The sequence below is a fragment of the Felis catus genome, chromosome C1 (genome assembly GCF_018350175.1).
Source record: "Felis catus isolate Fca126 chromosome C1, F.catus_Fca126_mat1.0, whole genome shotgun sequence".
In the NCBI taxonomy this organism is placed as follows: domain Eukaryota; kingdom Metazoa; phylum Chordata; class Mammalia; order Carnivora; family Felidae; genus Felis; species Felis catus.
This window is the reverse complement of record NC_058375.1, coordinates 165,711,409-165,734,234: the sequence shown is the minus strand read 5'-3', so window position 1 is coordinate 165,734,234 and position 22,826 is coordinate 165,711,409. Positions and strand designations below refer to the sequence as shown.

The following is a 22,826-nucleotide window of genomic DNA, read 5'->3' as shown; positions in this document are numbered from 1 at the left end:
TTTTGAGAGAGACAGAGTGCAAGCAGGGGAGGGGCAGAGAGAGAGGGAGACACAGAATCTGAAACAGGCTCCAGGCTCTGAGCTGTCAACACAGAGCCCCATGCAGGGCTCGAACTCACAAACTGCGAGATCATGACCAGAGCCAAAGTCGGACGCTTAACCGACTGAGCCACCCAGGCACCCCAATAGGATTCTATTTTTAAAAGAAGGTAGGATATGGCATCAAGTAGCATCCGTTAGTTTGTAAGTGCTCTTGGTAAGTAATTGAAATCTGCTTCCACCTTAAAGCTTGAGAAAGTCTTCTGCTTAAACTCATTGCTTTGGAGCAACTGAATAGGTTGATGCCCATCAGCCTGCCCTTGGATTTGTATGTTGAGAGGTAGCCATTCCTTCTTGAAGCAAACAAAACAGAGCCCCAAAGGGAAACATGCTGGGCTTGCTGTGCATGCCCATGGAGCCCAAACATGTGCCTTAACAACTCTCACGATGCTGTTCCACCCACACTGGGGTGTGTGCTCAGTTGGGAGGATGACTGAAGGCACCCTTCTCATAGCACCTCTGATTCTTGTTCGCAGATCTAAGTTTCACAGATAGACATGAGCATCCTGGATGTGGCATTTACAATGAAGCCCTCAAAGAGTGCTCTTTGGCTAAAACAAATTTGATTTTAATACTGTACCAAACAAAGACCCCAGACAGTGACCCTGCAACACTCTGCACACCAGAAATTAGGAAAACCAGAAATTAAATGTTGTTTCTTTAAATGCTGCGTTTCAGTCCTAAGCTCACATCACTTCCAAGTTGAAGTCATCTGTAGGTCCGTTGAGACATGACACAAATTAGGGATATGGTGTGCAGATTCTTCGAGAAGCGCACTTCCTTGAAAAACCATGTTCGTCAAAACCCCTTGGAATGGTCTGAGCAGGCCTCATTGCTCTTCTTACCCCAAAGAGACAACGATGAAGGGGAGAAGAAAGACTCTACAAAAACCCATCACACTCTCCCTCAACCTTAGCCAATCCACTGAGGACTCTGCTTCTGTGCCTGGCTGTCAGCATCCCTGGAGGAACATTCAGAACCAAGAACCTTCACTTTGGAATTTCTGTGACCATTAGGAATTTCTAGTAGATCATTGGACTCCCTCCCTCCTTAGTCTGCCACGTGGCAGATCTTGAAATCAACAGGATGAACTCAAGAAATCCCTCATCATTCAGTATCTCTGACACCCAAGGTTCAAAAACAAATGTGAAGGCAGAATTTCTGGCATCACTTTCTCAGATTCCCATGCCAGTTCACACATATGACAAGGAGCATGCAGTCCGTAATCTACCTTCTCCAGAAACACAGCAGGGTGGCTGAGCACGCTGTTATATATATATATTTTTACCTACACACACACACACACACACACACACACACACACACACACACACACACATGTTCTTTATGGAAATTTTGGATGCAAAGGAAAATTTTTAAGTCACCTGTGATCCCATTACTGGTAACGTTTTGATGTACATACTTACAATCTTTTTTTATGCATATATTGAGAATTTTTATAAAGTTGGGATGTTACATATAAACCATTATATCTCTTTTCTCTCCAACCCTTGTTTGTAAATCACTATTTATTATCAGTTATATCTTCATGCACCAGAGCTTATGTTAGGCTCAAGATGTCCAGTGGCTCTGCAATATCAACCTATTACTATTCAGGAATAACATCCTTCATGGTATAAAGCACACACCAACTGATTCTTTAGAGCCATGTCACCTAGCACTCTATCATCACAAGAATGTATAAAAGCTGCATAACTGTACCCACACCCTCACCCTAGTGGCTGGAATAGTACAGTGGATGAGAACACACTTGGGAGCCAGGTTGCCTGAGCTCTCATCCACCTCTGTTATATTCTAACAGTGTAGTTTAGTGCCTCAATATCTTCATCTGTAAAATGAGGGAGATAAGGACAGTGTTTCCCTTAGACGGTTCTTAGAAGGATTAAATGAGTTAATGTGTTTGAAGTATTTAGAACAGTGCCTGGAATACACTGCACTATGGAAGTGTTAGCTGTTGTTAATAATACCCCAAGCCTTTTCTCAGATATACCAGTTGCTTGATACATAATAAGCACTTAATAACATTTGTTAAATGAATGAAGCCTCTGTAGCACCATCTATATTGTGTTGATATTATGGCTATTGTTTTTTAAGCCTTTTTGGATTCTGTGGAGCCATAAAGCAACAGTCATTTTTCTCTGCCCATGATATTTCTCCATTTACTCGTGTTGTATGGGATCAGCTTTGAAATGGTCATATATCCTAGCTGGTTTAAATTTTACGGTGACCAGATGAAAGGAAATTACTGGATAGCCTAGGGTACCCCGTGAATCAATCTAATTTTCTGGGTTCTTTGGATCCCATTGATTATATGCTTTGGTGGCCAGAAGCAGGATTATCTCAGCATACGTTTTAAGCCAAGAGAGGACTATCATTGGAAGCCTGCTCAGAGAGTAGCCACAGACTTTTCTGGGAAGGGTGATGTGAGAACTAGGTCTATATGAATTGACCATCACTTTGCTTAGATGTATTGTACCCATTGCCTTACAGTTTTTATATGGACTGTGAAGAAATATAGGTAAGAAAATAGATTAATTTAAAGGTCAATAAAACCCAGAATTATTGGGTCAGGAAGAGAAAAGATATCATTGTATTTGAAAGTAAAAGAATAAAATAGAGTCAGGCATGGGATAAATACATTAAATAATACTTTCCACTGCCACTGTGTTCTTTTGATAGTATATTGTCCTCAGCAGGCAGTTGACTTTTTCTCCTCGACATGGGTAAGTGTAGGTCTGAATGAAGACGGTTTGAAGGAAGATGGATGGGGTGGGGGAGGGGCAAACGGACATTTACTGGCAGGTGGACACGTTTCAAGCCTGATGATTCTCTAGAAACCATTTACCAGGCAGCTTTAAATCACAGTCAAGAGATAGGCGCTGCTTCAGTAACTCAGGTATCACAGTTGAGAGAGGTAAATATGTTCTGTGTGACTGTGTGTGTGCTGTACTTCAGGGATTCTTTACTCTGATGATCTAGAGTTGGGTTTCATGGTCTTTGAATACCATAACATTATAGAATAATTTCTGGGAAGAGGGGCCATGACTTTTATCAAATTCTCAGAAGTATCCATGATCCAAATTGTTTAAGAGCTCAATGTGGATTCCTAGGAAGAGGCGGGGAGGAAAGTGGCTGCATAGAAAATCACAGTAAAATATATCCCATCATTTTATATAATGGGTGATAACTGATGGCTTAAAAATGACTCAGGGTTTTGATCTGGAGCCTATTAGAGGCATTTAGTTTCAACTCCCAATTAAATATCTAATCTAATTACCTTATTTTAACATTATCCCTATTCTTACTGTTTTAATTCATCAGCTCATTCTAATCAATAACATTTTCACAGGCAAAACCTCTCTAAATTTTAGTGCAGTTCTATTGTTTACAGCACTGATTTCCACAGTATTGTGGATAATTATTTCATATTTGATAGACTTTCAGGACTTACTTATTATTAGCAAGATCCAAACCCAGCAAAACTGACTTATAGTTTCAAGATGACAGAGATGACAGACAAAGACCTTTATATCCCTTCTCCCTTCAAAATCACACCAAAATAGGAAGGGAACAAGAAATGGATACACATCCCACCTTTCATGGAACCATAATGTATGAGGGCAGAAAATGGAGGGAGGATGTTCATAGTTTAGTAGAGAAAAGGAAGATCTAACCCAAGTGCCTTTGGGGTGAGGGGATGGAGGAAGTGGTATACGTGAGAAACATCCCCTCCAGAACCTATCAAGGTTTAGGATCCAGAGAACACAAAAATGGGGTGAAGTGGAGGGAGGGGGTGATGAAAACACTGAGTCCCCAAGTCCCCACCCCTTCTCCATATAATCAGAGGCCTACTCTTCTCACCTATGCAGGAGATAGAATATTTGCTGCAGAAACTAAACCCCAGACTTGGGGACACCAGCAAAAGAAAAGTTAAGGTGAAGTACATCCCAAAAATGAGAGAATTAAGTGAAAGTCTACATTCTCAAAGATGAGAAGATACAAGTCTCTTTTCTCATAATGTCAACATCCATGTTTACACCATTTCCAAGCAAGAGATTGGGAAGTCCACAGAACAGGAGTTCAGATACTGACATTTGGGGCTCCCAACAAAAGACCAGCTGGCCATCTGCTCACCTTGTGGGAAGGCCCAGAAATCTACAGACACCACCCCCAAACACTGGTGTGTGGCAAACATTATAATACTTTACTCTTAGATGAGTAGACACTCAAGGATATCAGGTGTTTGAGGGAAACCAGCAAACAGAGAGGAAAAGGAGTTTAGAGGAAACAGGTAACAAGGAGCAGAAGAGAATTTCAGAGGAATTATAATTATCTTCAAAGAGATAAAAGACTGTAATGAGAAAAGAATACCATGCTATGAGAAAAGGAGCAACAGGCAAGAAAATGCTTACAAATTAAAAATATTATTATTCCTGGAAAGAGGGGGGAAATGTGGGAAAGAAGAGGCAAGAAAATAAAAGAATCAATACAGGAAGTCCAATATTCAATTGGAGTTCCATTCAATAGGACACAACAGTAAAAAGAAAACTATTTTTTAGAAAGATTACAGAAGAAACTGAGCCTCCATGTTGGCTTACCAAGCCAAATGATGGGGGAAAAGTCCCAAACCAAAGCATATCTTTGAGAAATTGCCAAACCCTAGGGATAGAGAGAGGATTCTAAGGGAGAGGAAATCAAATAGCATACAGTGTTAGGAATAAGAACTGCATATACTTCTCAGAAACGGCTTCAGAAGTTAGAAAACCATAGAGCAGTCTTTCAACATTCTGAGTGGAAATGTTGCAACCCAGAATTGTAGGGGAGGCTAACAACTGAATGAAGACATTTTCAGTCCTGCAAAGCCTCAAGAGTTAATTCACTCCCCCAGTGTTGAAAAGTTAATACCCTTTCTCACGACGCCACTGGCAGATGTGCTCCTGCGAAATGAGGGGGGAAATGAAGAAGGACAGAGATGTGGGATGCAAGAGCCTGGAGGTCAACCCTGGGAGAGAAAAGCTGGCAGCAGCCAGAGAATCCAGACCACAGAGCAGGACCAGGCCACCACAGGGTGTCCCCAGGACGGGAAGGCATCTAAGAAATGGTGTGCCCCTTTGGAGAGCTGTGTAGGATGTGAGAAGACTCAGATGTTCAAAGAAATCTTCACTCCAGGAAATAAAAACATTCACATCAGAAGGGAAACAAGCCCCAGATCCTAGTTGGCTCAGCAGTGTCTATGAATAGAGTGCAGATCAGGAAAGCGCTGTATCTGGATTGCATTGTGAGTGTGGGGGAGGGAAGAGAGTACGTGTGAAGATAATTCTCACCCATCACAAGACATCAGTGTTTAAGAGCAAACTCTGGCACCTGTATGCTGGGAGTTGGCCCACCTCTGCCACGTACTAGCTCTGAGTCCCTAGGCACATTACATACCTTCTCTGTGCCTCTGTTTCTTCTTACCTGGGGATAACTGTGGTTTCTACCTCACACGGCTGTGACGCGAATTAAGTCAGTTAAACAGTTGTAGAGTTCTTAGGAGAGTGTCGGCACATAGGAAGGACTGTATAGGCACTTAATGACTAACCAAGTGCTAATAATATGTACATACTACGTAGAAATATGGTAGAAAATAATTACCAAATTAGGAAAAGATTAGGTGCCTTTGGGAATCAGGAAAGGGGAAGAATGAGGGACTACTGTTTTTGATCCTAAGTCTCTTACTACGATTTTATTTTTTTTTTTAACTATTCAGGCAATACATTAAAGTAAAATAAAATTAACTTAAAACCAACAGCCAACTCCAAATTTTAAAATGAAGGGGCACACACAGCTTTGATATGGACTACTTCATTCCCCCCATCAACAATTTACTAACATTCCTATTTGCTATGCTAGTGAAATTACGTGTATTTCTGAATGTAGCAGAGAACCCAACTTAATTTTTAAAAATAAAACTGTCAACACAGAAACTTATTCAGTTATTTCTGCAATAAAATCATAATTAATTAAAAAACAAAGTTTTTATTGCTGTAAGAGAAGAGATACTATCTAGTGGTCCTGAGTTTGGGGAAAAAATATACATGAGAAAGGAAGCAGTTTGAACCCTACTTTCCCTTCCTGTTGCCCTCTGATAAAGATTTTAATAAATAATGAAATGGGAGACTTAACTAAGTACAAGGGGGAAGACATAAAGGCTTTGGGTCAAGAAAATGTATAATTTGTGTTTCCAGAGGCTTACTGTCTCTTCCAAACTAACCAAAGGACAGCAGGAACCAAAGAATCCTGGTTCTGTAATTATATCCCACTACTCCCCAAATATCTCACACTGAGCCTAGGCATTTCATAAGCATGCTACCAGAGGCCAATAAAAACGGATTCTAGGGTCACCTGGGTGGCTCAGTCAGTTAAGTGTCGGACTCTTGATTTCGGCTCAGGTCATATTCTCACGGTTCGTGAGTTCAAGCTGACAGCACAGTGCCTTCTTGCGATTTTCTCTCTCTGCCCCTCCCCTGCTCCTTCACAGGTTCTCCCTCTCTCTCTCTCTCCTCTCTCCCTCTCAAAAATAAATAAATTAAAAAAAAAAAAAGGATTCTGTGTAATAAGATACTCTACCTGATTCTCAATCTGGGTTGCCAAATCCTCTCCCAAACCCTAGTTTTCAAGACATAACCTGCCTTGTTATCTGTATAAATTTAATCTGTCCTCCAAGCTAATATGAATTAAGGTGTTCATAAGACAACTTCTAGAATACTATCATGTAACAATTTGAATATTTTTAAGTTGCTTCTTTAAATAAATATATATATGTGTGTATATATATATATATATATATATATATACATATATATATATATATATATATATTAAGGTGTTCTCTTTTGCCTGCCCTCATTTAAGTAGCAGCTGGTGGGTATAGCATCCGCTTCTAAATTCACAGCCCCCCTTTCTCCTCCTACCACTAGACACTCCTCACTGCAATGTAGAATCACAAAACACATTTTGCTCTGGGCCTCTGCCAAACTGTCACTGTATCTGGATAGTGCAATCTCCTCTCTAAAAAGGGAACAAAATAATCTGAACTTTGTCCTGGTGTGCCAGTTTGGGCCACCATGACAGCCAGCTAATCCATCACTGCGGGGACCTTAGGCTGTGCAACTGACCACCCAACTGACTGCCATCAAAGGGGGGTGGCAGTTAATCATTTCCTTAAATGATGTGAGTATGGAAACAGCTGATTGTTGCTCAGCAGACGAACCTTATCCATTCTCCCTGCCCTGAGTAGTGACTGTGGCCATTTCCCCTTCTTCCCAGACCGCAGGGTTTCAAGAGATTCTGACCGAGGTGGAAATTTTAGCGGTGATTGTGGGATGCCTGTGTCATGACCTCGACCACAGGGGAACCAACAATGCCTTCCAAGCTAAGTAAGTGTTCTAATTGTTGTTATTTTAATGCATTTGCCTTTCTGTTCAGAGCCAAAGGTGACGAGTGCTAAAGAGTAAAGCATTAATTTCTGGCATCCGAGGCCAAGGCCATGCAGGCTTGGGTGTGCATGTCATGGGGCTCATCCATCTTTATAATTCCCTATTCTTCTTTTAATTGCAAATTTGCCCTTCATGTCATGCTTGTTGATTTGGTCTGTCTCTGTTGACCTCAGTCAGATAACAAAGCTCAGATTTTAAAAGGCCTATTTTTTTTTCCTTCCGGAATATTTGCCTTCATGGCATTATAAGCATCTTGGACTTGCTACTCTCAAAATCAGGTTTTGAGACTATTAAAATAAAAGTGGCCTTCGGAAATTTTATGAAGCAGAATATGTTTCTTCTCCCAATAGACTCTCTTGCAGGTTCTTTAATGGTGGGTGTTGTATAAACTGCAGTGAACTAAAGCAACGCAGGAATACGGTCTCTGCTGTTCCCATCCCTCCGCCCACAGAAAGGTGGGAAGCAAACAAAGGAATTGCATCAATCCTGGGAACGTGTGAGCACCTAATGTGCACAGACAGAATAATAATGTGCCCCTAAGCAAGTTGGACTGGTAGAAATAACCAGCCGGTACTTGGTGGCTCACACTGTGGTCTTATTTGGAAATAAGACCAAAACCCCAATCTCCTGACTTATATTGAAGGTCCAGTTTTAGTGTTCTTTTTACTATCTGTTTGCAAACAAAATGACACGTGGGTTCAGGGGCTGGAGCAAAACGTTTGGGGATGGAGAAGTTAAGAAAGGCTTCAGCAAAGAGGTAAGATTAACTGTCAGATAACTGATTTCCAAGCCCCCGAACAGGTCTGCCTCCATAACGTGAACATCAATAGCCCACTGTGTGTCAACAGTATCACTCCCTTTGTTCCCCAAACATTGACCTATTGGGGCCTTGGACTCCTGGCTCTTTGCATATCCTCCCAATCAAATGAATTTTGATTTTATAAACTTCTCTCTGCATCCTGGATCCTATTATAACCCCTCACTTTAACCCTCTTTTCTCAATATCCTACCATTTCTTGACCCTCTTAACCTTCTGTGACATCCACTGTGCAAAAGCTCGGCACCAATACAATCAAACAATTCAGTTTCTTGCTACTCTACCTAGACTTTTACAGGCTTTGGGAGAAAATGTCACAATTGCGAGAGTCTGAGATATGCCAAATATGTATTGTCCCAGCTCAGCTGGAGGCGCTATACTCCCCACAGATCTTTCTGTGTCCCTAGCCAGCTCCGTCCCCGCTTGCTTTTAGCAGTTATGTGGACCAAACTGTTCTCCCTTCCTAAACCACCTCCTGTCTACCACTGCCCCCACACCACTCAGCAGATCACCTTGCCTCCTCCTTCACCGAGAAAATTGAGGCCATCAATTGAGCCCTCCCTCAATTTCCTCCCCTGCCATGTAGAAACTTATCTGTCTGGCCCCATCCTTTCACCCTTCCGTCCTATCTCAACCAAAGGGCTGTGCCGTCTCCTGTCTGAGACTAATCCCTCCACCTCAGCTTTGGGGGCTTTCCTTGCCCCCTCCCGTGGGACCCTGCTCCATCAATCTTCCTCCCTCTGCCTTGTGTCTCTTTTCCATTCCTACTAGTGCTCAGCATCCTGTTAATGTGAGCAATTCTCCACCATCTTGAAGAAGCCTGCCTCCAACCCTACTTCTCCCTCCGGCTTCGGTTCTCTTTCTCTCCCTTACTTTCCAGTCAGTCTTCTTGGAGGGTTGTCTGTTGTTGTCTTCACTTCCTCAACTCCCGCCTCCTACATGGCCGTCCAGTTCCACCTTCCCAGGGGAGCCCACCAATGGCCCCTGTTCCCAAAGCTGATGGACACTCTTTTTGGCCTTCTTTCTTGACATTTCTTGCCATGAGCCACATTTTGTCACTCCCTCCTTCCAGGAACTCTGCCTTCCTATTGGAGCCCCACAGCCATCTCAGTCTCAGTCTTTGCCTCTACACCTCTCTCTTTTCCTCTATCCTAGTGAATAGCAGGGCCAGAAATCCACCAGTCACCCAGATTCTCTCCTTAGCACCCCAAAACTGACATATCTGCATTGTTGGGTAACTACTGCTTCTTTGCACCCATCCTGGGTTGCTACAGCAAGCAACCCATATTCCCTCCTCCAGTCTCCCCCCTACCCCCTTGGCACTCAAGAATAATCTTTGTAATTCACAAAGCTGACTAAGTCACTCTCCTGCTTAAAAAACATTCACTGGCCTCCTGTGACTTTCAGGATAATGTTCAAATTACTTGGTTTAGCCCCCCTGAAGGCCCTTTTCAGTTGGGCTCCTGCCCATTTTCCTGGCCCAGCACCCACTCCTCCCACCCCCACCCCCCATCAATGCATCAGTGTCCCAGACACAGGGGCTATTGGTGTCCTCAATGGGGTCATGTTAGTTCACCTCTCTCTGCTCCCGGGTATGCTGCTTCTCTATCCTGGAATGCCCTTCTTCTCCTTCTTGCCCCAAACTCCTCCGAAAGCATCACCCCCTGGGTTTTATCTCTGAGGTACCATCATAGTCAGTGTATCTTCCTTTAGCCCCCTGTCTCCAGCCCCCTACCTTTCTGCCACTTATGCATAAAGAGGAGATAAATGTGTTAGAATTATGTTCATAAAGCCAGACTGAGCACCTTGTGGGTTCTTTTAAGAGTCAAGTGCACAATACTTGTTCTCAGATACCAACATCCCCTTCCAGAGAGAGCCTGTGTGTCACCCTGAGAAAGGCGGTCCTTTTTGCTAATTGACCTCTCAGGTCTTTGGACCAAGAATATACACCTGATTAAAACCAGCTAATCATATTTCATATACCAGGAATTCAGAGTTGGATTACCATGATACTGACTCAGTTATCTGTTGAGATCCAAGCTGTGGATCACAGAGACTTGGGAGCTGTAGGCTGCCATTTTGGGAAAGCCGTGATGACAGAAATAGATAAGAGAAACAAGAAAATGAGTCTGCAGAGAGAAGAGAAAAAGAAAGTAAATATTCATAGAGAAACAGAAAAAAAAGGTTATACAACCCTGGAGACAGAAAAAGCAGACTTGATCCCTGGCTTTCCACATCTCTACTCCATTGCCAGGAGACCCAGCCACACTTGGGATAACTGGGTTCTCTCAAAGTTCCTTTTATCATTTAATCAACCTCTTTAATGAAGCTGCTTCTAATTGATTTCTGTTTTTTGCAACTGACAGTGCCTGAGACAATGAGAAGTACTACAATGTACTTGTTGTATCCTACCTCCAGTGCTCACCAACATACTTGTAGGGTAAATATCTTTGTCTCCATTTAACCAGGAGGGCCTGAGCCTCAGGGAAGTAACTTGCCCAGATTCATGCATCCAGAATGTGGCACAACAGTGTTTGGACCCAGGCTATCTGATTCCAAAAGCCATTGCTTAACCACCGCATCATATTCCCTTTCATGACTTTGTATTATTTATTTGCGACCTTTAAGCTTCCAGGTTATTAGCTGACTTGCCATATATGTGAGCTCTGGAAAACTACAATATATTTTGACATCCAGCAAATCAAGACACAGAGCCATAAAAAATCCTAGAAATGAACTAGACCTTGGTAGTCATATTTTTCAACACCTTAACTTTACAAAAATGGAAACTGAGGGGTCCCTGTAGAGGCCACTTTTAGGCAAACAGGCTTGAGCAATGGAATGTAGGAAGTGCCCATAGTGACCACCCGGCTGAATGCAAACCATCCCATCAGGTGATCGACCCACCTGCAAATATCCTAACTGACCAATGGGCTACTTACAACCAGGCACAGTTGCCAAAAAAGGGAGAATTCCATACTTTACCATACTTCCTCATCTTCCCCCTTTAAAAACAGCCCCCACCCACTGCCTCCTTGCAGACAGCCTCTCCCTCCGCTGTCTTGCAGTGTATCCAATAAACTTCTATCCTTTCTTCAGCCTCAGGTGAATTCTTTCACCACCAGCGCCATTGGCTTCCACCATATCATCCCCCCACATCTGGGGGCTCCATCTGATCGGATAGACACCCCATGTAAACACCACAGTTCCCAAGTCTCAAGTGACTGGTGTAAGATTAAACAACTTTCAACATATGAGATAAAGGTTAAGTTGCTGATTGCTGATATTAGAATTCAAAGTTCGGGGGGTTTGGGTTTTTGGTTTTTCTTTTTTGCATCCTTATACCACATGATCAAAATCTACTGTTCCAAGACAGTCTGACATGTTTCCTCAAGACGATTAATCCCATACACAACTTAACCAGCTCACGGGATGTCTATCAGCCCTGCTTCTACCTAAGAGAGTTCCTTTTGAACTTAGGATACCAAACATCACCACCACCCACCCTCTTGTTAAAATGTCCTTCAACAGCGAATACTGAAAGAGACCTTTTAAATCATGGTGAAGGGATTACCTTTTTATTGATTAGAATAACACTTATTCAGTAAGCGTGCCATTGTTTAGAAAAGCCATAGGAAGAAATCTAGTCCTTATTTCCTTTGTTATTCCACAATTATTGAGTGCTTTTTTTGTGCAAGGCTCTGTGCTAGGCATTGTGGGAGAAATAAAGAAGCATAACAAACAGTCCCTTCCCTAAAAGTAGTCACAGTATAATTCCAACCTTTCAAGTGATTTGGAAATAGATTTAAATGCACCAGTTATTACGTGGCAAAGCATACAGTACCTTTTATTCATATATAAGGCTATAAAGAAACAAGAGACATTTAGCAAGGGACAAATTACTATATAAAATGCAAAATGCCTCTATAATAAAAAGTTGTGACTTTAGTTATAGCACAATATGATTTATTCTCTTAGCCTTTCTGATGAGTGAACCTTTGCATTTTCATATTTTATTCTTAATTTTTAAGTATTGGAGCACGTGCAATGAATGATCAATAGGTAGAGAGGGCCACCATACCACCATGCTTAGCAATTGCTCTGTGAACACCTCTCTCCCGTTTTCTCCAGGGACAGCATTTCCCACTCATCCCCCCGTCTCCATTACAGCTGCCCCCGATGATTAAATATCAGTACCAAGCAGCTTTGTAGTATATTCTCCTAGGAGACTTCTTCTATTCATTTCTAGCATAATCTCTTATACTCATTTATTGGGAATGAAAACCCATCTTGTCGCTTTCGGCCAGGTCCCAGAAGTGAAATCCTGGGGCACATTAATCTGCCATGACAGCCTAATCCCATTCCTCACCACCTCCCAGCAATTCTCAATTTCCTAATTACCTTTCATAGTTTTCCTTTTAAAACTTTCCCATAAGCCATATCTGGAGAACTTATGCACGTTTTTGCACATTTATTTCTTGGTGCCTGAGCAAAGTGCCTGTAGAGAAAGAATTTTCACTTTGACTTTTCTTTTTAATAAGTCTCTTCTCGGTGTGTCACCTGTCCAAAAATGAAAGTCTTCAGTATGTCGGGATGACCTAATCAACAATGAGCTTCATAAACAATCACATGTATAAATATTCCTGTGCTCATGAAATTCAGATATATAATATGGATATCCACAATTTGGAGATATATATGTATCGACAATTTGTATATATATATATACACACATATATATATATACAATTTGTATATATTATATATATATATACACACACGTGTGTATATATATATATATGTATATATATATGGTAACATACTTTTTGCTGCCAACCTTCAAGTTTGAACTATAATCTCTAGCCATACTACTGTAAGCTTATTAGCCAAGCAGCTAATATTTTTTTAATTTATTATTTATTTTTGAGAGAGAGTGGGGGAGGGGCAGAAAAAAAGGAGGGGGGACAGAGGATCCCAAAGTGGCTCTGCGCTGACAGCAGTGAACCTGATGCAGGATTCAAACTCACTAACCATGAGTTCATGACCAGAGCCCAAGTCAGATGCCTAACTGACTGAGCCACCCAGGCACCCCACCAAGTAGCTAATATTTTTTAAAGCACCTATTCCATGCCAGGCAATCAGCTATGATATGCACATAAAACATCCTGGAATTTCAAAATCCAAAACAAAGGCACCCAGTGTGCATTTTGAAAAATGTATTTTCATAAAAAGGAACTCTGATAGAAAATAGTTAACTAAAATTAAATATTAATTGATCACTGGTTACTAAGATTAGCCTAACAATTTTGCACTTATTAAATGGTATAGATGAAGGTAAGATTTAAAGAAACAACACATACCTGATTAAAATGTAGTTACCACCCTCCCCCTTAGCAACTCTATTCATGATGATACCTATGGAACCTAACCCTGTGTTTCTCCAGCATGTGGTCAGCTCTGAGTCTCTCCAAGATTATGGGCCCCTGGGCCCCTGATCTGGCTGTGATCTTGGGCTGCTTCACAGTGGAGATGGAGGGCAGCTTAGGACCAAAATCCTTCACGTTGCACGTATATGCAGTTCTTGGCTCCTCTCATTAGCAGTGCAGACTGTGAGCTGTCAGTCTCCGGCATTTCCAAGAAAAGGCCAAATTGCCCTTTTGATGTCCAAACTCCCTGGAATGAGCAGGAAAGAACACAGGGACTCTGATTGCCGTGATTGCCCTTTAAACCATAGGATTCTCTGGATCTCTCTTGACTCTTAAGATGCTCTAAATCCTAATCCTTCCACAAGAGCTGGAAATGAACACACTTGAACATGTCCAATGAACACTTTGCTGAACTGATATTATTGAGAATTAACTGGTTCTGCATAAGCAGAATTTACAGATAATTCAAAGTAACTTTTTCAAGTATTTAAAATGGAAATTGATATGGGTTTTAATTGATTTAATAGACTGCAATCTACTACATGTCATGTATTATGATAAGCACTTCCAAGTATTTTATTACATTTTCATAAATAACAGGAGGTAGATAGCATTTTCACAATTTTAGAGACCAAGAAACTGAGCCTTAAAGCACCCAAGTAACTGTCCAAAGCTTTTTCCAAGAGCTAGGGTCTGATTCCAAATCCAGGGAACTTTCCAGAGTTCTACTCTGAGATACAGTGGGACTGTGAGCTGGAAAATCATAGAAGCTTGTCAGTCTTACCTGTAAAGTGGTTCAATGGACTCTGCATAATATTCCCAAGGGCTTTTCCCCTGGAAAGGCAAATACATTGGGTATAGGACAGTTAGTTGTTGTGAACACTCGGAAGCTACATACAGTTTAGTTCATGAAGTGCACCCTGATCCCCTAAGCTACAAATTCTGTCTTTTGTCCTTGGAACATCTGAAGCACTTCGATTGGACATGGAACGCTTTCTATGGTATTTGTGTTATGTGCATTATTTATCTTATGACCACATCTCATCTGAATTTCTTAGCCACATGGCCTGTGTCTTATCTATTTTATCATCCACAGGATCTAGCCTAACACATAGAAGGTTTTCGAAAAGTTTACTTCGTGGATGAGTGAAGTACCCGGTTTCCTAAGAATATATATGCTCGTGTTCCTTTGCCAAAGCAGGAAAAGCAGTCTGATCCAAAGAAATGGCATGGGAGAATCGTTGGCGGGTGGAGGGCCCTGGTCACTCACGCTTCTCTCCTCTTTCAGGAGCGGCTCTGCCCTGGCCCAACTGTATGGAACTTCTGCTACCCTGGAGCATCACCATTTTAACCATGCTGTGATGATCCTTCAAAGTGAGGTACAGGCCTAATACTCTGCTCCCCTTCTCAGAAAACCAATACAACAATGTTTGCTCCTTCTTTCTTTGTAGTGCCACACATAGATACAGAGAAAAGAGACAAGTTTTTTAGGCGAAACTATTGCTTTTCTTGGTGGCTTTTTAAAATCCTTTCAGATGCCTGACCAAGAACCTTATTCAGTTCTTCCTGAGCTGATTCATTTGGGTTTCATGATTGGTAAGGAGACTTTTCAGATTCACTTAGCAGAAAAGACGGCTTATAGCTTGTCACCAGAGCATGGGCTTATTTTCTTTAAGGAGCACAGAAGCCACTGGCAGAGTGACTTGACCCAAGTAGTGAGTGGCCCACATTCCCATTTTGCAAAAGTCGAAGCCATTTTACAAGATGGTAGAAATAGAAACAGGGTGAGAAAATTACACTTTATTAGCACAATTGAGAAAGCTATGAAAGATAAAAAGAGCCCAAAATTCTGGTCGGAGCAGTCTGAAAGTGAGAATTGCAGCTAAACTTGAGACCCAAGGCTAAAGCCATATGCCTTATTTTGCTTCATGTCGCAATGCAGGAGTTAGACATAGTTGGACTTGTGTACTTTTAGCTCTCCACAGAGAAAAAGAAAAACCACTAACTGACTCCGGCTGAGGCATCTGAGTTTTAAATTGCCAGGAAAGGATCTGTTTAATTTTCTGCAGGCGTACAGACTTTTTTTTTTTTTGAGGCCAAGAAGGGATCATCTGTTCCCCATTATTTGTCAGTTCTCTAGCTGTGCCATTAATTATTATTATTATCATCATTAAGGCCCTGCTTCGCTGGAATAGCATCATTAAATATGGAGGGTTTTTTTCCCTCCAGCCTATCTTGAGAAAGCATGTCTTTTGCAATATCACAAAAGCCTTCTTCGACCCCATAAAGGAGAGTCAGCACTCCGGAACCCGAATGCAACTGGGGAAGGGCAAACCCGCTGAGGGAGATGTATTTTCAGTTGGGAATGAAACATCAAGGGTTAGCCTCTCAGTAACTCTGACAGAAACCATCATCCCAGCCTCTGCAGCTCTGGAATTTTCCTACGGAAGCCATGTTTGAGCTAAGCGCTATGGAAGAGGGAGGGAGGGTTAGGAGGAGCTTGGAGCTTGGGTGCAGACTGTCTTTTCTGTACTGGCAATATGATGAGTTTACACCTCAGACCCCAGAAACTCCCACCTTTGTAATAACAGGGATTATAAACAGGATGTTAGGGTTTTCTTGGAAGGTCATTTGTTTGTCTCCTTGGGAAAAACAAACCCCACTAACTCAGAATTTGTCTTCATACAAATAAAACACATTGGCTGTCCTTCACTCCGGGGTTCTCTGTAAAGAACACAGAATAATGACAATGGAAATTCATCCTGAGCAACTGTTGTGTGGGTTCTGGTCTGGCTATTATCCCACACACACCCCTGCCCTGCGCATCAGAAAGGCAAAAATGCACCCTGCTTTTTAAATGAGGCAGAGGCCTGAGGCAAGCTACTCCAGACCTTTCTGCCTCCACACTTGGTTTTCTTTTCATCAGTACCACTCCTCCATAAATGTAAATGACGGTAGAAGCAGTATTTCAGGGACACAAATCTGTTTCAGGGACCAAACCCTTGAGGCACTGTAGAAGGCCAATTTGCATGTAAACAACACACTGACTGCAAATTAACTGTTTTGTTTTATCAAAGCCTATCTGGCTAGCTTTATCACTCTGTTAGCTGTAAATTGTGTCAGTTACTATATGTTCTTTAAAATTGTTAAAACGCACTCTCTCACAAAAAGATCAAGATCCTCAAATTCAGACCAGCTTTCTCCTGAACTCCACATAGTTTTGACTGTAACTTACTCATAAAGCTATTTTCTTTCACTGGGAGATGCTAGCCATTGTCTGGATCCAGGTGATGACTTTTCCACAGCTTCCAACCACTTTCTTCCAGGCCCCAGAGCACCAGCCTATGATTGATCCATGGGGGAAGGCTCAGGCGAAGAAACCTGGGCAGAATTATGGCTTGGTCTACCTTTACTTACTTGTCTTCTTCTTAAGGGCTGAATTAAGGGTCTGGAAGAGTTCATTTGAAAATTATTATTAATATTGGACCTGGTCCCAGGTGGAACCAATATACTCTAGTCTTAAAGGAGTGGAGGGTTCACCCAATGAGATAAATTAACTCAGGGAAGGAGATTATCATCTGGTAGCTGGTACGAAGTAATTTGCTAATTGCTATTCTGGTTCCCTGAAAGAATTAATTTACCTCTTAGTGGAAAATAGTTTATTCTCAGGCAGTCATCTGCCCCTTCCTTCCATACTATCTTCTGGCTCTCAGCACCCACTTTAAAACCCCTCCGGTTCCCAGGCCACATGTTTTTGAGTTCATAACTCATGCTAAGAAAACTTGATAAATGAAAAGCCCCTGACTTTCAAAGCAAGTTAAGTGAATTGGTCACTTTACAGGATTGTTTCACTTTACTAAAAATATCGCAGAACTGTCTAATGTAGCTAAAACAAATTTTGATGAAAAGAAGTGTGCTTTCCAAAGGTATGGAGATACAGGTACAAATTTTCCTAGGTAAAAGTCATCTTAGCAGTCCCAAGAACTATGCCAATAACACTATCTTATACATTCTAGTGACTCAGTAATTACATACTGAATTTAATCTACCACACACTTCATTAGGATGTATCTTCACAATTTAACTCGGGGTTTCTCAAACTCGGCAGTGTTGACACACTGGGCCGGTATACCTTCCTTGTGGGGGCTATCCTATGCATTGTCAGAGATTCAGCGGCATCCCAGGCCTCTACCCACCAGATGCTGATAGCATGCCCAACCAGAGTGATGATAAAAAAGTCTCTAAATATTGCCAAAATCGGGGCGCCTGGGTGGCGCAGTCGGTTAAGCGTCCGACTTTAGCCAGGTCACGATCTCGCGGTCCCTGAGTTCGAGCCCCGCATCGGGCTCTGGGCTGATGGCTCGGAGCCTGGAGCCTGTTTCCGATTCTGTGTCTCCCTCTCTCTGCCCCTCCCCTGTTTACGCTCTGTCTCTCTCTGTCCCAAAAATAAAATAAAAAACGTTGAAAAAAAAAATAAAAAAAATATTGCCAAAATCACTCTCAGTTAAAAACCACTGGTCTAAGGTTTCTTTCTCCTCCGTGAAGTAATTTGTTGTCATAGCAAGTGCTTCCAAAATGCCAACTCAAGTCTTTATTAGTGAAACTAGTATTCATTTTAGGGTCAGAAAGATTCTCAAATATTTTGTCAATTTCTACGCTCAACAATTCCACAGGAAATGGCAGCCAAATGGAGTTATTGGCACAAACATATCCATAGTAACACAAGTTTAAACATTTTCAGAGTCTTCTATTTAGGACTAATAAAGAATAATAAAGTGCCTCTTGGTGGTTGTCCTCAAAAATGGTTGCACTTTCTGGCTTTGCTGTTTTCCAGAGGGTCTGTTTGTATTTGCACAAAATTTCATTAATTTTTTAAAAAAATGTTTTTATCATGTTCCCATACTTTTTTTTTTTTTTTTTAATATAGGAGACATGTAATTGACAACCTCAGATTTAATGTTGTCTTTTGTGACTTTTTACTTTCTCATTACAGGGTCACAACATCTTTGCTAATTTGTCCTCCAAGGAATATAGTGACCTTATGCAGCTTTTGAAGCAGTCAATATTAGCAACAGACCTCACGCTGTACTTTGAGTAGGTATTGGCATTTGATCTATTTGACAAATGGATATCTAAAATTTCATCTTGTAATTAATTTTCAAGTCCATATTGGGGGTCGCCTGTTATTCTACCACTGGTATCAGTGTGTAAATGAGCTAAACTTTTTGTTGTTTTCCCTTATCTAAATGAACTTCATTAAGTTGGTATCTGTAAGACAAGAAAATCAGGGCTACCATCACGTGATTTATAGCTTTCTTCTGTTTAATGAACTTTGTCTGAAACTTTTGACTCTGAAACTAGGTGATGGACATTTTTATTTTAGACACTTGCTAAGATTGCTATTTTTGGTTATTTTATTTCTGGTGAAATCCAAAATGGTGTTGATGATGCTAATGAAAGATTTGTTGCGGAAAGGTTGACTTGAAATCCAAGTCTTCATTTCTTGCCTCTACTCTATCTCTCTTTCTCAGAAGAGCTGTCCTCCTTTTTCCCAAAGTTCAAGCCTCCATCTGAGCTAGAAATTCCATCCCTCTTATTTCCCCTGATACCTGCTCCACCAGAGCAAAACCACCTCTTTTGGCAGCCTGAAAGTCTTTTCCTTCACCAATATGCATAGTTTCCTCTTAAAGACCAGTTTCCCTTTCTTAAAAAATTCTTCCACTTGATCTGATGGAGATCTTTAATTGCTTTTCAACTTACCTTTCTTTTACTGCCTACCTTTCAAAATAAATGGAACACAAAAAAATAAAAAATAAAAATAAATAAATAAACGGAACACATTTTCCTAACACCTGCTTACGCTTTGAAGACCAATGTGCACCTTCATATTCTACAAAAATTGTTCTTTCACAGGTCACCAGAAACTTCCTTGTCCTCAGATTCAGTGTCCTCCTTTACCCATTTCTGACATTGTCTAGCTTCTTTGAGACCTCTGAAGGTTTACAGTCTTCTTATTGTCAATTTCTACCCTCTTCTCTTCCCCAACATCCAGCTGCTTTTCTCCCTCTTTTTCTGGATTCTTTGTAGGTTTCTTTTCTCCTTGTTCCTACATATGAGTTCTTGAACCCATATTCTTTCTCAAATCAGATTTATTCCCTTAGCCTCATCTCCATATAACCTGTATAGGTATGTAGAAGGCCCTGGAATTCTTCAGTCTAACCATCACATTCTAATCACATATCTCCAACTTCCATCTCAAAAACCTTCAGTGATTTCATTGCTTTCAAAGCAACCTGGAAACTTAGTTCAAGTTTCAAGGCCCTCCATAATCTGCCCCTAACCTTTTTTCCTTCTTATCTTCCACTTCTCTCCTACATGATTTGTCTTCTCTAACCAGACTGGTCTACATATTACACTTTGAAAACATCTCACACAGTGCCCTGATGCCCGAATCATACTGTTTCTGCATGAAATCCTGTCCCTGCCCTTCCTCATCAGCTGAATTTTCCTTTAAGGTCCATTTCCTCCATCACCTTTTCTAGGAAGCTTGTTTCACTCCCTTTGAAATCTTAAGTGCCCTTTGTTATTGTGTCAGTTAGAATTAGAATCAATTGTAAGGGGCACAAAACCCAAAACAATAGTGGACTACATCTCTGTCACGTAGAAGAAATCTGGAGATCCACAATCTGGAGCTGGTAGAGTAGCTATATGAAGTCATCAGGGACTCAGTGCTCTTTTTATCTTTCCGAGCTGCCACCTTCAGCACATGGTTTCGACCTTAGTCCAAGATAGCTGCTTAAGCTCCAACCAGAATGTCCACATTTCAACAAGCAGAACGAAAGAAGGGACAAGGAAGAAAGGGGCCAAAAGGTGATGCAAGCTATCTTTTAGGAGAGTTTTTTTGGAAACTCCACATAATTCTTGCACTTACATTTCAATGGTCAGAATTTAGTCATTTGGCCAAACCTAGGTTGAAGGAAGGTTGGGAAAGGAAGTCTTTACTTTGGGTAGCTGTGTGCCCTGCTGAAAAGTAGGGGCTCTATTATTAATAAAGGAAGGAGGGATATTGGAGTAGACAACTAACAATCTGTGCCCTAGGTATTTATTGTTGGATTCTTCTGAATGAGTTAGTGCATGGTATTGTGGAAAGAGTAAAGGCTTTGGAAGTATACTGGTCTGGATTTAAATCACATTCTGGCATTCTGCTTAAACCTGGTAGACTGAGCCCAAGTGTCTGTGTCCTTTCCCTCCTGAAACTCCACTGAAATGACACCAAATAAATTTAAAGAAAAATAAAAGCATAAATCTGCAAGAGAGAGGGCACGCAACAACTGAAAAGAGATGTCAATACATAAGTGGAAAACGGAAGACTGACCAACAAATGGTAACTGATTTAGCAGAGCAGAAGTGAAAAGTAGGACCCACAGAGGAAAACATCTCTGAGAAGCAAGATAGTTTGCCCTGTAAGACCTTAGTTAGGAGCCCAGGGACAAAAAAAAATGCCATGAAAAGGGGATATGACTCTCAAAGCTTAAGACAAGAAGATTGATAGAAAGTCAGTTTATGTAACACTCAGAGCCCACAAAGTCCTTCCCCAACATAGTCAGTTAGCTTTTTTTCCTCTACCCCTGGAGATAGTCAGAGGTTTATTCCCTAGAGAAATAAAAGACCACACTCTGGACTGAGGGAAATGCAAGGTAGAAATGAGATACAGAGCCAGAACAGGGGATAAAAAGAAATGGAACAAGTCTCTGGATTGAAAACCCATAGCCCAGTCACCCAGAAGCTAGGAGTTCATAAGCCATAAATCCAGGGTTGTCAGATTTAGCAAATAGAAATACAAGAATCCTAGTTAAATTTGAATTTCATATAAACAAGGAACAATTTTTAGTATAGCTATGTCCCATGTAATGTGTGTGGAAGACACATACATACAACTGCTGCTCAGCCTTTTAATGCCTGACCATTACATACAAAGAGATACCAAGGCTCACAGAACACTTTGTGAAAGACTCCCATATGAAATACAGAAGCCAAAGGAAATGGGAAAAAATGAAATTCAGAGAAAGCAGGGAGAGAAAGAAAACAAAACCCCAAAGTGATTATTAATATCTTTAGACAGCTAATGTATTGCATCCATGAAACAAGAACAGGATGCTTTAAAAAATAATAGGAACAACCACAGAAGAAAAAGCTCTTGATATTAAAAATAGGATAGCCAGGGGCGCCTGGGTGGCGCAGTCGGTTAAGCGTCCGACTTCAGCCAGGTCACGATCTCGCGGTCCGTGAGTTCGAGCCCCGCGTCGGGCTCTGGGCTGATGGCTCAGAGCCTGGAGCCTGTTTCCGATTCTGTGTCTCCCTCTCTCTGTGCCCCTCCCCCATTCATGCTCTGTCTCTCTCTGTCCCAAAAATAAATAAACGTTGAAAAAAAATTAAAAAAAAAATAGGATAGCCAAAATAAATAAAATTAAGGCATTGGGGAATACAGTCAAAGGACAAACAGGCAGCAATATGGAAAATATTGTTTTGTTTCATTATGTGCTTTTTAGGATTGTTTGATTTGTTAACTATGTGCATGGAATACCTTGATAAATATAAATTTTAATTAATTTTAATATATAGTTTCAAAACAAAAATCCCAGCTCTGCCACTACCTGGCTGTGTGTTATCAGACAAATTATTCACCTCTCCAAGCCTCTTTTCTTCATACGTAAAATAGAGATAACAATACCTATGTTATCTGTCTTATAAACATCTTACATCTCATAAATGCCTTGTATGTCTTATAAATGGTGGTATACAATCTCATTGCTTTATAGCCCATTTATTTTGCATGTTTTCTGACCCTCATGATTGACTTAACTATGCTGATCTTTTTCTGAAATGATGCTCCTTGATTTGGGATTTATGGAGGCCTATACCCCTTTAATGTTTTTATTTCCTGTCTCTGGCACTTCAGGATTTTGTGTTATTTTTCTCAAAGTA

At 41.1% G+C, this 22,826-nt stretch overlaps 1 protein-coding gene across 6 annotated transcripts in view; it reads left to right on the top strand.

The window, feature by feature from the left end:
- The window catches only part of PDE11A (phosphodiesterase 11A), a 404,325-nt gene that overhangs the window by 322,460 nt on the left and 59,039 nt on the right, over window positions 1-22,826 (top strand). For all 6 annotated transcript variants that reach the window (XM_045033997.1, XM_045033994.1, XM_003990898.6 and 3 more), the window contains exons 13-15: window positions 7,429-7,538; window positions 15,130-15,220; window positions 18,835-18,935. In XM_045033997.1, coding sequence (XP_044889932.1) covers window positions 7,429-7,538; window positions 15,130-15,220; window positions 18,835-18,935 — 302 coding nt within the window. The remainder of the gene's footprint in view (window positions 1-7,428; window positions 7,539-15,129; window positions 15,221-18,834; window positions 18,936-22,826) is intronic.